Genomic DNA, 16,730 nt, shown 5'->3' with positions numbered 1-16,730 from the left:
ACTCCTTAATTAATATTGCAACACCCCTCCCCTTCTACACCCCCCTCTGTCTCTCCTGAAGATTCTATACCCCGGAATATTGAGCTGCCAGTCCTGATCCTCCCTCAACCATGTCTCCGTGATAGTAACAATATCGTACTCCCATGTGTTCAACAACAACTTCAGTTCATCCACCTTATTTGCAAGACTCCTTGCATTAAAATAAATGCCTTCCAGCCCTGCCATATTCCCTTTTGCCCTCACATATTTTCTCTGCCTTCCCAGCTGACTTGTTTTTTCCTCTGTATTTGGCTGTAAATCACCCCCTACTATAGCTCCACTCTGTATCCCATCCCCCTGCCAAGTTAGTTTAAACCCCCCCCCAGCAGTGCTAGCAAACCTCCCTGCAAGGATATTGGTCCCCCTCTGGTTCAGGTGTAGACCGTCCGACTTGTACAAGTCCCACCTTTCCCAGAAGCAGGCCCAGTGATCCAGGAAACTAAAGCCCTCCCCCCTGCACCATCCCTTTAGCCACGCATTCATCTGTTCTATCTTCCTATTCCTATACTCACTAGCACATGGCACCGGGAGTAATCCAGAGATTACAACCTTTGAGGTCCTGCTCTTTAATCTTCCACCTAGCTCCCTAAATTCTTGCTGCAGGACCTCATCCCTCTTTTTACCTATGTCGTTGGTACCAATGTGGACCACGACCTCTGCCTGTTCACCCTCCCCCTCCAGAATGCCCTGCAGCCGCTCAGTGACATCCTTAATTTTTTTGATTAAAGAATCCCTGGGCGTTGTGCTTTTAAATTTCCAGGGATAAAAATGGCTGTCACCACATAGCCGAAGACAAAGGACAATGCTTTGTTTACAAAGCAATTGAATGCTATTAGCATTTGTTTGTATATCAAGTGGATACATCTAAACTGCAGAAGAGACTTTTGTATCTTGAATGGGATCCGTTTAAGAACTGAATGGGTTTCTAAATCACCTAGCATTCTGGACAATAGAGCGGTTGTATTCTCTTTTGTTTCAGCCCAGGGAGCTCCGGAAGACACATTAACCCAGTCTAACCACTCTGAGTTAGCCAATCACAGCTTTCTCTTGTGTATTGGACCCTTTGGGCGGGGAATTTTGCACACAACCCTTGCAGAGCAGAACAGCAGGACCTCACCAGGTATAAAGATAACTGCTGAGAAGCTATCTCTCTCTTGACTTCCTGGGACCACAGGTGAGCCTCTCTCTCTCTCTCTCTCTCTCTCACTTCGCTGGACCACAGGTGAGCCTCTCTCTCTCTCTCTCTCTCTTGACTTCCTGGGACCACAGGTGAGCCTCTCTCTCTCTCTCTCTCTCTCTCTCTCTCACTTTGCTGGACCACAGGTGAGCAGAGTTCTGACTCCTTAACAAAGCAACCTAGTTAAGGAGTTTGGGGGATGGTAATTTAAGGGGATATTGCTAAGATTGTTTAACCAACATTGTAGTCACTTACCCCTCGTTTTTGCCGTCTGCCTTACCCCATTTTAAGCAATTTTACTGTAGTTACTGTGTTTGTGTGGGATAGTTTGATATTTTGATTATAGTTTCTTTTAGTTAATAAAACTTGATTTTTTCTCTCATCCAAACTACGTGTCTGTTTTAATATCAATAATTATAAGCCCTGCAGTCAGAACTGGAAGGTGGGGTAGCGATTCGAAACCGCTGTTTTAAAATTGGTTTTATTGGAATTGGTTTGAATGCAGGCAAAGGCTGCAAGACCAGGAAAATTACTTTAAACCAGTTTAAAGAAGCCCCAGCCTTACACCTTGTCCTAAGCAACCTTCTAATAGGCAAGATGAACATGAATCAGCTTAGCTTTGCTCTGATGGGAAAGTGAGGCCTACCAATATGGGTGTGGACTCTAGTATCAATAAGTTCATAAACAAACGGAACGTGTCATTTCATTCTCCTAAGCACAGGGCACACATTGTCGATTGCCACAAACTGTGTCGTGCGTACCTCGTTCAGAATGTACGTGGCATTCTTTGCTCGCATCATCTCAGGGGTCTCCTCTAACAGCATTAAGCCTTTACCCTTGACTCCTTCCTCTAGATCCTTCCTGTACTCTTTCTAAAGAAACGCAGAAAGAACAGAGCTGCAGAAATACCGAGAACAAGACATTTCTGCCCTTTTCATGCGACGTAACACAAAAAAGTATCCAGACAGCCACTACGACTAGACAACAGAAAAACAAACACATTGGCCCAGAAATTAGGTTCGGGGGCTTGCCGCGCGTGCGGGCCCCCGATGTGCACTTATCCAGCGCGCCGACAGCTGAAGCCTGGGCCTGCTTGGAATTCCTGTCACTGGCCCGGTTCAGCTGTTGGCGCGCTGTGCTTACCTGATCCAGCGGCGTAGTTAGTGCGATGTGCCGGCTGGGATCAGGTGAGCACTGGGCAGCCAATCGGGAGGGAAAACTTCATTCATGAGTTTGATAGTAAGGACTGTCAAACTCATGAAAACTACGGGCGCCCAAAACACTACTTAAACTTTAAATAAAATTTTAAAAAACATCCCACTAATTAAATGAACTATAAATAACTTTAAAAAACTATTTTAAACAATTATTCTAAAAATACACTTACCTTACTGTAAAGTCCTTAAAAACAATAAAGCTGTGGAAAAAATGTTATAATTTTAAATAATAGACCACTTACCTTAAAGAATCAAGTCCTTACGTCTCCTTTTTACATTTGTAAAAAGTTGAGGCCCTTACACACGGGCAAACCTGAAAAAAGAAGGAAGTTCAACGCGTGCGCGCAGAGTCCTGCGCGCACGCGTTGGACCTCTGAACCCCTTGGAGGAAATGCCGGTTTCCCGCGCATGCGCTGTGCATGCAAGAAACCGACACTTCTGTCCGTACTCACGCATTGGGACCGGAATTACTGGGCCATTGTGTGACGATGGATAAAACACTGCAAACACAGTTAGGTGACAAGAATGCACGGTTTCTTGGACAAACAGTTATAAAAGTGCAGAAGACACGGCACTAAATGAGTTGGCAACATAATCATTAAATAATAAAGGGCTTTAATCATTTGGTTACACATATAGAGAGAGGCAGCGGCAAAATGATAGTATCCAAGCCAAAGAATATTATTCTTCACAATAGTCAAGAAAAAAAATCGTGCTTTAAAATAATATGTAGGAAAATCTTTTTCATGATTAGTTAAGAAAAGTGAATACGTATTAATTTACTCACAAAGAAAGAATCTCAAATTTTGTGTACTTCAGCAAAATGATATAATAATATATTAGTGTGATTACTTATCAAACTGTTAAAAGAAAAACAAGAAACAAGCTGGCTACCTCACAGCCTATTTTAGTTGCATATCTGACATGTAACATTGCTGGTGTAATCTCCAAGCCAGAAAGGTTCCTGCCTTTTATGTGCTCTTCCAAATCCTTCTTATATTCTTTCTATTGGTGACAGGGAGAAGAAAAGAAAAAGTAGAGAAGAACTTTGTAACAAGAAGAAAAAAATGGTCAGAATGTGTACGAGAGACAATCGATAATTCTTAAAAGATTCTCGGCAGGGACGATCGTTTTTACAGGGACATCGAAGCTGGTTATACACCACCTGCTGGAACATTATTGAAAAGGGAATTAAAAAGGTAAAACAACCAAAAAGGAACCTGGGTAAAACTTGTTGGCCTTTATCTCAAGGGGTTGGAATTCAAACGTGAGGAAGTGATGCTTCAGTTGTACAGAAATAACAGCAGAAAACGCTGGAAAAACTCAGCAGGTCAGGCAACATCCGTGGAGAGAGAAACAGAGTCAACGTTTCAGGTCAAAGACCTTTCTTCTGAAGAAGGGATTCGACCCGAAACGTTAACTCTGTTTCTCTCTCCACGGATGTTGCCTGACCTGCTGAGTTTTTCCAGCGTTTTCTGTTGTTATTTCGGATTTCCAGCATCGCAGTATTTTGCTATCGCTTCAGTTGTACAGTCTTGGTCAGGCCCCATCTGGAGAACTGCGATCAGTTTTGGGCACCGAACCTCAGGAAAGGTACATTGGCCCTGGAGGAGGTAGAGCTCAGATTCACCAGAATGATACCAGGCCTTAAAAGAGTTAAATTACGAGGACAGGTTGCATAAACTTGGTTTGTATTCCCTTGAGTTTAGAAGTTTGAGGAGTGACGTGTGCTAATCGAGGTGTTTAAAATATTAAATGGATTTGAAAGGGTAAGATACAGAGAAGCTATTTCCTCTGGTGGGGGGAATCCAGAACAAGGGGGCTGCATCTTGAAACTGGAGCCAGGCCATTTAGGAGTGAAATCAGGAAGCTCTTTTTCACACAAAGGGTAGTGGAAATCTGGAACTCTCTCTCCCCCAAAAGGCCATAGATGCTGGGTCCACTGAAATTTTCAAGACTGAGATTGATAGATTGTTGTGGGGTATGGAGCAAAGGCGAAGATGAAGTTCAGTTACAGATCAGCCATGATCTGATATACAGGAAACTTTCGATTTACTGGCGCCTAAATAACCGGAAATCTCGGTTAAGTGGCAAAATTCAGGAGTAGGTTCAGGTAACTTTTATTACTTGCCTTCCTCCATTTGTTGCTGTGCAAGGGTGTGGCTGCAGCTGTTGCTAAGCTACAGAGACGCTTGCAACTTGTGGCCATTGTTCTGAAGCTGTTGCTAAGCAACAGGGTTTGTTGCTTTATACGGAGCTCTCAGCTCCCTATCTTTTACTATAGCGTTCGGTTATCCGGAATTTTTGATGAACCGGCACCACGTCGGTCCCGTCCGTGCCGGATAAAAAAAAGTTTCCTGTAATGGTGGAATAGGCTCGATGGGCTGAATGGCCCGCTCCTGTTCCTATGTTTTGCACGCGATGTCGTCAGAAGTGAAAGTGGAGACTGCTGAGAGATGCTGTTAAATAGCTGCAAATTCAGGGATGTAAAATCAACAACGTGTGTGCAATAACCAAAGCCCGAAGCAGTTGCCTAGCTAATTTCAGTTACATTAATGATAACTCTATATTTCAAAACAATAGCAAGGGGCGGGAAGGTTTTCACTGTTTGCTGTAAATGTGAGCACAAGGAACATGCCCCTAAGTTGTTACTACAGCAAATTTTAAAGGCTTCTCACAGTTTCCATCACAATTAATGCTGAAAGGAAACAATCAATTTGCCTGCACTGAGTTCAGTTTATGACCCTTTTCAACTCTATGGGCTGTATGAGTTGACCAGCTGGCCATTTTATTTTTCAAATCACGCCTGTCGAGGACTGTCAGCCTCACTGATGTGAACTCTACTGCACTCACCAGGAATGGAATAAGCAGCATGCTTCTTATTATAGGTGCAGGGTCCTTTGGTTGGCTCAAGATGCTATGCAGCAGAGTAATTAAGGAAGTCATAGGCTGAACGAGCAGCCAAATTGACCATTCTGCTTGATAGGAACTGCTGTGGGAACTGTGTGAAACTGTCGAAATTCAGTCGAGAGATGACTTAGTTATTAATGCCAAAAAGGGGTTTCTCATTATTGATATGTGGCTGCCGGTAATTGAAATGACTTAGATTTTTGCCACCTTGGTCATACTTGGGCTGCCTGTTATTGGAATGACCTAGCTTAGGGTTTTTTTTACTTGAAATCCATTAGCAGCCCCTTCGATGTTCTACTATTTAACAGCTCAGTTCAGTCACCTTTCTTTACTTCTGAGGGCACCATCTCCTGGTGAGCAGGAATAGTGAATCAGCGACGTTAACCTTTAAAAAAAAATCTTTCATGTTTTTACCTTTTGACTTGTTATCCTCCCTTACAATAATTCTGTGACTGGCAGTGTATAACCTGCTTTGACAATCAGCCCATAAGTCTGACAGTAGAATCCCCTTTCATTCAAGGAGCCAGGTCTGATCCTGGCAGATGTCCGCGGGAAGCCTGTTTAGTTTGCTATAAGCATAACTGATACATTGAGAGTACATTTAATGTGAAAGAGGCAGAATTATCTATTACCCAGCATCTGCCCTTAATTATTGCAATGTCTTGAGCACTTTGCAGAAAGTGTGCCAGACCTCAGGGAAGGGGAAAATTGATAGCTGCAGTAGTCCACAGCAGGTCTGCCTCTCGCTGGCTGAGAGCCATTGGAATACTGATCATGGCTTCTCTCGATCGCCTGGGTGGAAAATGTTAGGTTGCGTCACAGTGGTCCTGGGAGAAAAGCAAGGGCTCAAAACGGCTGAAGAGTAGATGAGCTGTTTGGGAGTAAATTACCCTTTAATATTTACAACAGTGACAGTGTACAGTTAATACAAGTCAGACAAAACCTGTATGTAAGTTTCGTTCTCATTTCCAAACCAACAAAACATTCTTCAAGGCCACAGCAAGTGTGCAATCGCTTGAAGAATACAGAAAACTGGCATTCAGAAATCTTACATATTTATCTTCAAAGACAGACAGCATTGGACAGTACTGCCAACACCAGGACGTGGACCCTAGATAGATTCTCCAGGGCTAATGCTCCCACTCCCTTGACCTTACCTCACTCTGCATGTGCTGGGATTCTTTGGCAGTGAGATAAACAGGTGTTTCAAAATCCAACATTGCCGTGCCTTTTTCTTTTTCGTACCTCTCCTTGTATTTGACCTGCAATGTTGTACATTGTGATTACTCTCCGTAACTGATTAAGCTTTACGTATTGTAGTTGCAGTCCACACTTTAGATCGTACCCCATCCCAAGAGTTTGTAAAAGCATTTACTCACCTTCCCCTCCCCCCTTGAAAAACTAACAATCAGGAGGGCAAATACATCTTTAAAAAGAGAATGCGGTTCACTTAACTCTAACACAATATTTGGTAAAAGAAAGGAGAATACAGGATGTTCATAGAAACAGTACAATGTTTAGGACAGTAATACAGTTTGGAAGAAATGTGAAGTAAATGGCTGCAAACAAAATAATAGGAATTGATATTATTTTCTATGATAAAATATAACATTTTCTAATCCATACAATTTGCTGTAAATCAACACTTACTATACTTCATATAGATACAAATGAACACAAAAACTAGAAGGTAGTTTGGGAGATCCCTGCGATTGAGTATGCAGATGACAATTTTGTTTTAAAGCCACTACTCCCTTTGGCAGTACGATGGTACAATCTCTTAGTCCTCCAGCATACTGTACCATCGAATGGTCATTTTTCAGGCCTTCCCAATGACCTCCCAAGTGGTAAATTCTTGGTTTGAGCCAAACTATCTGGAAGTAGTGCCTAGTGGAGGCTAGACAGCTTCTTAGAAGAGGAAGGTAAAGCCAGAGTAAACTGACATCGAAACACTTTCATGCACTTCCTTTGGCTGGTCATGCCTCAGTCAGAGAATTGTACACGGCACAAGGGAACTAAGGAAATATCTTACACAATGGGCAGGGGAATGAAGGCTGAATTTAAAATATTAGTGAATATGTTAAACTCAGAGGCATGACAAAGGAAGAAAGAATATTCTAATCTTAGTTTTAGACTTTCCACTTTAAAATACAGACTAGAGAATAGTTGCGGTTCATATCGGAAAATTTCTACAGATCATTTCGTCTGCAAATTGGCTAACTTGCTGCTGCACATTAATATCTGGATGGGACTGAGTCCCGAGAGGAGTAGGGTGAAGTCACATGTACATATGAATATATGTTCAGTTTTCTTGAGCTGACTTACTTGACTCTGTAACTCAGTTGCCTCCTTTAGATGAATTTGTTCAGGTGTGTCGGGCACCAGTTGGTAGTGACCCTTACTCTTCTCAAACTCCTTCTTGTACTGGTACTACGGGAGGGTCAAAAATCACCTCAATAACATAGAGACTATAGAGTCTGAATAGTGTGGCCCATCTACAAAAATGTGCTCACAAAAAGTGTTCTGTTAAACAGTAAAGTGTGAAGAGGCAAGAAAAGAAATCCAATCAAAAAATAGGATGCGGAGGATGGATTATGGTTTGTGGGATTACACACAATGGTTGTGGACATTTCTAAATGAAAATAGAAGCAGCTGAGAAATGCCATTTTGATGGAAGAGCTAATATAGCAACCATTAACAAGCTGGTTTCATTTGAACTGGTTATGCCATTGATGTTGACTGGGGTCAACATCAATAGCATAGCCAGTTGATTTGTTAAGAAACAATTAAAAAGACATTTTTAAAAAAACAACAGAAGCAACAGAAAGCAAAAATAATATATTTCAAAATAGTTGGAAAAACATCTAAAATTCGTAAGGGGCTTGACAGGGTGAATGCTGGGAGGATGTTTCCCCTGGCTGGAGAGTCTAGAACTAGGGGGTCACAGTCTCAGAATAAGGAGTCGGCCATTCAGGACTGAGATGAGGAGAAATTTCTTCACTCAGAGGGCGGTGAATCTTTGGAATTCTCTACCCCAGAGGGCTGTGGAGGCTCAGTCGTTGAGTATATTCAAGGCAGAGGTAGATAGATCGATAGACCTGGTTAGGAAACTGGCTGAACGGCAGGAGACAGAGAGTAGGGATAATGGGCAGGTACTCTAATTGGCAGGATGTGACTAGTGGTGTCCCACAAGGGTCTGTGTTGGGGCCTCAACTATTCAGCTATTTATTAACGACTTAGATGATGAGATAGAAAGCCACTATCCAAATTTGTCGATGAGACAAAAATAAGCGGCATTGTAAGCATTGTAGATGGAAGCATAAAATTACAAAGAGATATTGATAGATTAGCGAATGGGCAAAACTGTGACAAATGGATATTATTGTAGGCAAATGTGAGGTCATCTACTTTGGACATAAAAAGGATAGAACAGGGTACTTTCTAAATGGCGAAAAGCTAAAACAGTGGAGATCCATAGAGACTTGGGGGTCCAGGTACATAGATCATTAAAATGTCATGAACAGGTTCAGAAAATAATAAAAAAGGCTAATGGAATGCTGGCCTTTATATCTAGAAGACTAGAATACAAGGGGGTAGAAGTTATGCTGCAGCTGTACAAAACCCTGGTTAGACCACACCTGGAGCACTGTGAGCAGTTCTGGGCACCACACCTTAGGAAGGATATATTGGCCTTGGAGGGAGTGCAGCGCAGGTTTACCAGAATGATACCCAGACTTCAAGGGTTAAGTTACGAGGAGAGATTACACAAATTAGGGTTGTGTTCCCTGGAATTTAGAAGGTTAAGGGGTGATTTGATTGAAGTTTTCAGGATATTAAGGGGAACAGATAGGGTAGATAGAGAGAGGAACTATTTCCGCTGGTTGGTGAGCCTAGGACTAGGGGGCAGAGTCTAAAAATTAGAGCCAGACCTTTCAGGAGTGAAATTAGGAAACACTTCTACACACAAAGGGTGGTAGAAGTTTGGAACGCTCTCTGCAAATGGCAATTGATGCTGGATCAGTTGTTAATTTTAAATCTGAGATTGATAGATTTTTGTTAACCAAAGGTATTAAGGGATATGGGGCAAAGGCGGTCATATGGCGTTAGGTCACAGATCAGTCGTGATCTCATTGAATAGCGGAATAGGCTTGAGGGGCTGAATGGCCTACTCCTGTTCCTATGGATACTAAGGGAATCAAGGGATGTGGGGATAGTGCGGGAAGGTGGGAGTTGAGGTAGAAGATCAGCCATGGTCTTATTGAATGGCGGAGCAGGCTCGAAGGGCCAAATGGCCGACTCCTGCTCCTATTTCTTATGTTCTTATGAAAACTATGAGCTGTTATGGGCATTAATATTGTGTCATGATATTTTCCCCCCTGAAATGCCATTTCATTAACATGACATCACTGGGTATGTGAATGGTGGGGAATGAAAACTCTACGTAGCCTGTCAAATCTGAGCATTTCTTAGTGCCTGATTCACAGGAAACTCTGGTTTGTTAATGGTTGGCCCACCAGCTGGCACAGTGCCATTTTGGCTTCAGTCGCTGCTGTATTACCATTATTACTAAAACACAAATATCCAACCATCTGAAAATGTTAATGTTCACGCACCTGAAAGAGGATTCCATTCACTTCCTGAACAAGTGTGAGAATAATGCAATTGCTTTTTTTTTTTAAATGGCAATTTGTTAGTGTTCAAATAGATGGTTTTCAAGGCATGAAGAAAGTTAGGGATTTTCCAGTGAAGTGGCTAATTAGTAACTTTATAGTAATATAAAGGTTTTTAAACAGAGGAAAACGTGAGGCTTAATGTACAAAATATGAAATGGTTATTCATGGCTGATGAGAGCAACCATGGGTAAGAGGTCAGTAGGTCACTACCAGGGGTAGCCCTAACATATAGTCAGTGATGGGAAGAGAAAAAGTGTTAACATTTTATACACTCAGATTAGAGTGAGACAGGACAGGTTAGGAATGGAAACATGGATTTGTTAGTTCAATTGCTTACTTGACTTGACAGCTTGCTAGTGGAAAGGTTATGCTGCATTTGTAAGGATTCGGACATATCTGTCACAGGTTTGTGCATCTTCTTCAGGTCCTGCTTGTATATAACCTGGAATGTGAAGCACAAGAGTGACACTATTATTCTCTTGACTGGTATGTAACTATTTTAGCTGCAGGATATACTTTTAGCTTGCAATGTGCCACAGTTCGAGCCACTTCACTCTCAGGTCCTGTAGGCTTCAGCATCAGTTTTCATCTCGAGTAAATTTACACTAAAAATAAAATATTGCTATTATTTTCCATTAGTCCCTGCCTAACTTGCTTGGGCAATCTTACAGGTTTGGGTCATTATCTTGTGGGCCATTGAGAGAATTTCTCCTCCCCTTTCAATCTAATTCTCCAACCCCAATGGGGATGTATGTGCAAGTGGAAGAGAGATGTGTCATGTAGGCCTCCAGAAAGGAGATTGTTAACTAATATCCGCAGCATAACTAAGACCGCCTATTTCCACCTCCGTAACATCGCCTATCTCCGCCCTTGCCTCAGCTCATCCGCTGCTGAAACCCTCATCCACGCCTATGTTACCTCTAGACTTGACTATTCCAACGCACTCCTGGCTGGCCTCCCACATTCTACCCTACGTAAACTTAAGGTGATTCAAAACTCGGCTGCCCGTGTCCTAACTCGCACCAAGTCCTGTTCACCCATCACCCCCTGTGCTCGCCGACCTACATTGGCTCCCAATTAAGCAACGCCTCGATTTCAAAATTCTCATCCTTATTTTCAAATCCCTCCATGGCCTCGCCCCTCCCTATCTCTGTAACCTCCTTCAGCCCCACAACCCCCAGAGATTTCTGCGCTCCTCTAATTCTGCCCTCTTGAGCATCCCTGGTTATAATCGCTCAACCATTGGCGGCCGTGCTTTCTGTTGCCTAGGCCCTAAGCTCTGGAATTCCCTCCCTAAACCTCTCCGCCTCGCTACCTCTCTTTCCTCCTTTAAGACACTCCTTAAAACCTATTTCTTTGACCAAGCATTATGTCACCTGCCCTAATTTCTCCTTCTGTGGCTCGGTATCAAATTTTTTGTCTGTTAATACTCCTGTGAAGCACCTTGGGATGTTTTACTATGTTAAAGGCGCTATAGAAATACAAGTTGTTGTTGTTGTTGTTGTAAGGTCTGTAACTGGAGCTTGGAAAGTACTATTTGCTCATATTCTGACCTGGACATTCCTATTGGCCGCGATTTCACCGACTGAGGCGCATCCGGGTGGCCGGGGTCGGTAAGTGCGGTCCCAGTCCGCTGCATGCTCCAGCCTGCTATCTCCAAGTGATTTTCTGTTGATTGGGCTTGTTAAGCCCGTCCAGCGAGGTTCCCGGCCAATTAAAAGGAAGCAGGTCAGATGACGTCATTTGATGCCGTGTCATCAGCTGGTTTCCTTAAAGGGGCTATGTCCAAATTGATTTTGACAGTTCTGCTGTCAGTGTTCTGCAGCATTGAGGTGTGGCAAACACTGACAAGCACTGCACAGAGGTGCACGGCTGCACCCAGGCTCCCCCAGGTGTCACAGCACGCAGGGAGGTTCTGTTCCCTACCAACGGGCGGAAGAGACCTCCCCAGGAGACCAATGCAGCCTGGTTGCACATTGCACAGGAGGGCACAAGCAGGGATGTCGTCAAGAGGTCCAGGCTGCAGTGGCGCAAACCTTTCAATGATCTCAGTAGATCACGAAACGTTACTGCCAAGCCACACTCAACCTCATCCTGCTGTGCCTCTCATCACGTCCACATCACTCTGCCTTCTCTACCCTACTCCTGCACATCCATACTCACACCAACTTACCTTGCACCTCTCTCTATCCCTCCCTCTCTATCTACATTATCACTTTCCCATCTCACTAGCCACCCCTCACACTCACCCTCATGCAATCATACCAACTAACAACACACAACGGGAGGCACTTGGGTGATTTAGCCAATGTTCATGTGAAGTTTCTGGTAATGTGCTGTCAAACATTGAAATCTTTATTTTCAACACGTTGTGTTCTTGGACAGATTTGTGTGCACCTTTGGAAGTGGCTTAGTGAGTTGTATTGAATGGTGAGACATAAGGGTACCCCCGCAATGCTGATGAGTGTGAAAGGAATGGCTTGGACATTGTAGGAATGCTTTATAGTGCTGGTGTGGGTTGGTGCCAACCTGGCGCATCATGTGGCAGCCAGGGTGTACAGCATCAGGTGAAGTAAATCTGGCCATGGTGAGGCCATCCCTGGCGTCCCAGGCTGCAATGTGGTCGGGTGCTGATGCCCTGTGTCCTGTGCAGCATCAGTTGATTGCGGAGAAGGCTGTTGTGGATGTTGGTGCTGCTGGTGTGCCTGGTGATGTTGGTGTTGGGGCTGATCGTGGTGGGATTCTGAGGACCAAGGTGAGATTTTTTGAAGGGCACTGATGCTGCTGGAATAGATGGCAGCTGAAGTTGAGATGACAGAAGCGATCTGTCAACGGTGAGAGAGGTTGCTCCAAGGAGGTGACAGTGGATAGAGAGTTTACTCCAAACACTTCCAAAGTGCATACAGTTCAAAAGTGTCTTCAAATCCTGAAGCGTCCAGCTTCTGACATTGAACAGCTGTGAAATGGTAGCCTTTATACCACTTTTGTAGCTGTCACCTATTCACAGCAATGGAGAGTCACAGAGAACCTGACACACTTACCTGACGTGATCTCCGAGCAACGGGAACCTCATGGAAAAGTTGGAAAAATGGCTAGAAGGTGGTAAAATGCTGTTCAACTACCTTTAAAGACCGTCTTAACTATCTCAATTGGCTGACCCGCCGCTTAGTGCCGGGTCTGCAAAGCGCAGGCAGACCCGACACTTGGGAAACTGACACGGAGGCAGGTTCAGAACGCGATCCCGACCCGCTGTCAATCTTTTAGATTTTGACAGCGGACCCGCCTCCGACCCCGCTCTCTCGGTGCCGGCAAAATTCCGGCCTTTATGTCGAGGTTGCGCCTGCTGGTGCGCTCCAGCGCCGACCCTGTTGGAGTTTGCAGGGTCAGCCAGGGGGTGGGGGGCACCTAATTTGTATGGGGCAGGTGGGTGAAAGCGCTGCTATGGGCGCTAATTTAGCATCTGTCTGTTCAAGCGGCAGGAAAATCCGTTGCTCACCTGTAATTTGAGGTTGCTCAGGCCCCTCCCTGGCCATGTTCTCCTCAGTCTCCCTCCCCCCGTTTAACGGGGCCAATCAAGGACAGCTTTCTTTGGGGCTCCAGGCCACTTCCCTGGAGGCCAGTACATCTCAACTCACGTGGCATTCCAGCTTCCAGAGATACACTGGGTCCCAAATGAGCCAGGCGAGTGGCAACTCTTGGCGTAGGAAGTTCTACCCTACATTTGGGGTGGGTGGATGCTCTGTACTTTATGAGGCGTGTCAGAAACTCCCAGAAACTGAAGACCTGACGTAACCAGGTCTCTGCCATCTTTATCGGCATTCTGCCGGTCTCCCACCTGGTGGCTTTTCAGGCCTTGTATTTTTTAAATCAAAAACCAACATGTGTCTGTATGAATATACAACATGAATCATGCCCTTTCAACTTCAGAAACTCACAGATCGTTGGTTCTTATCCAATTATTTCTTTGAACTAACAACATTTTTTTGCCTCGCGGATAGAAGTGCATCTTCAACCAGTCTGGAAAACAGTTTGATCATTGTAGATGGAAGTCTCTTGATACTCACTTCACTAGCAAGAATGTTTGCATCCTTCATTGTCTTGTATCCTGAGCTCTCCTTCAAATCAAACTTTGGCCTCTTTCCCTTAACCTCCTTGTCGAACTTTTCCTTGTACTTAATCTACACATGAATTAAAATCAATGTTACTATGTCATCCCCCAACATAGAAATGATACAATCTCTTTAACTCAATATAATGATAGGAACAGTAAACGAATCAGTTGTTGGACATTTTGGAACTACAGGTTAGGAGAGTGGGCGAAGTATTCAGATGATATTAATAATACGAGAATTACAAAGATACGGCAATACGGACACCTTGTAACGCACAACAGATAGGGACAAACAAATGCACATATAGGTCGGGGAGGAGGTGTTTAAAGGAATGACAATGGAGGTGCAGAAAAAAAGTCAGTGACGTGTTACAAATGGACAGTCAATATTAACTGATAATACAAGAAAATCCAGTACCAGTAGAGCTGTTCCGGTTATTAGACGTCTGCAAACAGCTTGGCGTATTTTTTGCTGCTTGAATGTAATGTTAGCATGACAGTTGTTCATGGACCTGAATTACTAATACTCAGACCATGACAATTTGTTTATATTTATCTCTATTTTCTTAATGTGGTAATGTGTGCAGAGATTAAATATCGTGAAGTGAGATGAGTGCTGTCGGATTTTCCACTCCAGATACAAAGTCTAGAATGCGGACGTCAACATTTTTCATTCAAAAATCCTGGGTTCCTAAAAAAATAGGGTGTAACATTTCAAGAGTAAAAAAACCCATTCAAAACAGTTAATTTACACTTGTGAAAAACACCGGTGTGCCGGGTGGAAGCAGTCTTCACTCTGCCTTTACCAACGTGTGACTCACTGGGCCAGAAAAAATGAAAAAAGTCAAAAGTTTAAAAAACCAGATATTTCAGAGTCACAGATACAGTATCTGTGAGTTCCAATGCATATACAGAACCATTTTGAATACAGCACAGAACTTGGAAAAAAAAGATATATTATTCAAGTATCATCATAAGGAGAAGCAAGATGAAATGTTAAAAGGGAGAAAGCTGAGGAAACGGTGAGAAATGGATTAGCGTGACTGAAAGTTTGATGTTTGGTGTTTGATATGAGGTGACTCAAGAGGGGCTCTGGTGCTTTGCCAGTTCTTGAAGAAAGAGGAAAATGTTCTTATCTGGCAGATAATTCCGTGGAGGCAATAGTGAGACAAATACTTATAGCCCAAGGCTTAAACAAAAAAAAATGCTGAATATAGGCCCTCTGTTTTCCTTTTGTTGGACACTGGGGCAAAATGGACATCTGAAATACATTCATAGAATTATATGGGGAAAATCATGCTGAAAAACAGACTAAGGGCAAAAAACAAAATGGACGGTGGCTCTGTCTGGGACTGTGCTTGTTCTTTTCTCATCTATTCCCACTTAGTATTCAGTCGAGCTGGCTTTATTGTGTGTTGTAATTGGCGCTGGAGTATCATCTACATTGGAAGGGCAACCCCGAAAAAGATAATTTAGTATAAATGGCAGGGGTACAATACAAAACGCAGATACACTGTACAGGGACGCTTGATATTTAAGTTTGTCTTACGTCGCTTGTTAGGATATTTGCTTTCTTTGCGAGCCTCATCGTTGGAGTGTCATATGAAGCAGCTCCATGACCTTTGAGTTTCTGTTTGGTATATTCCACCTATGAAGCGTAGCAAGATGGTATGATCAGGGCAGCGGTCAATAGCAATTAATGGGTAGCCCGGATGCAATTGCAAGCATGAGGTAGAAGTGCTTGGTACAAACAAATTATTAAATGGATAGCTGCAGATATGGGTTTCACTCCAGTCAGTAAATAACTAGTTAGAAGCAGGGTACAGCTCAGTTCTACCACAGGAGAAACCATTTACAATGAGAGTACTTATAACAGAACGCACTCTGTAGTGAGGTTATCGCTGTTTATGTACCTTTCCTGATTGCCTTACCAGGAAAAAACCTTTAAAATGAAATAGGTTGAAATTAAATATTGCAGGCTAAAGAAAAACTGATGTAGTCCAAGGGCACTTTTGTACTCAATATAATGGATTTTGGCTGTTCTCAGACACTTTGAGATACAATGACTGTTCTCGTAAAGTTGCAGTGATTGGAGCCCATGTTGCAGTAGCTTCCTCCAGAGCTGTGGGACACCATTTGTTGCAGCGGCATCAGATGAATAGATTAGAGGCAACAGCAAAATGCTGTCGCACAACAAAACTAAAGTACATCAGATTTATAAAATATCATATATAAAGTATTAAATATCATATATAAAGTAAGGCCATGGCAACTTAGTTTTAAGCGGTTCATGGAATAATAGAATTTTAAAGCACAGAAGGGGGCCATTCAGCCTATCGTGCCTGTGCCAGCTCTTTGAAAGAGCTCTCCAATTAGCCTCACGCCCCACCCTATCCCCATAGTACTACAGAGTTTTCCTTTTCAAGTATATATCCAATTCTCTTTTGAAAGGTAGCACTATATACGGCTGTTATTTTCCCTCCTCTCTCTGACAGTGTTTCCATAATATAAAACTGAAGCTGCGAGCAAAGGTTTATGATGCTTAGTGTATGTTTTCTCTGTTTAATGCACTATTTCATATTTGAGCTTGAAGCCTTGTGGTA

The 16,730-nt window shown here is 43.2% G+C and overlaps 1 protein-coding gene across 20 annotated transcripts in view; it reads right to left on the bottom strand.

Annotated features, from left to right (window-relative positions):
- Positions 1–16,730, bottom strand: part of neb (nebulin) — a 347,384-nt gene that overhangs the window by 45,726 nt on the left and 284,928 nt on the right. For 17 of the 20 annotated variants that reach the window (XM_085986921.1, XM_085986920.1, XM_085986925.1 and 14 more), the window contains 7 exons: positions 15,677–15,775; positions 14,081–14,194; positions 10,354–10,458; positions 7,669–7,773; positions 6,501–6,605; positions 3,328–3,438; positions 1,978–2,088 (listed from right to left, as the gene is read on the bottom strand). In XM_085986921.1, coding sequence (XP_085843047.1) covers positions 1,978–2,088; positions 3,328–3,438; positions 6,501–6,605; positions 7,669–7,773; positions 10,354–10,458; positions 14,081–14,194; positions 15,677–15,775 — 750 coding nt within the window. The remainder of the gene's footprint in view (positions 1–1,977; positions 2,089–3,327; positions 3,439–6,500; positions 6,606–7,668; positions 7,774–10,353; positions 10,459–14,080; positions 14,195–15,676; positions 15,776–16,730) is intronic. The other 3 variants (XM_085986931.1, XM_085986918.1, XM_085986919.1) reach the window with 2 other exon arrangements.

The sequence above is a fragment of the Somniosus microcephalus genome, chromosome 4, assembly GCF_052327205.1.
Source record: "Somniosus microcephalus isolate GS21.2 chromosome 4, FLI_Smic_1.0, whole genome shotgun sequence".
NCBI classification, from domain to species: domain Eukaryota; kingdom Metazoa; phylum Chordata; class Chondrichthyes; order Squaliformes; family Somniosidae; genus Somniosus; species Somniosus microcephalus.
This window is presented reverse-complemented; position numbering and strand designations above follow the sequence as displayed.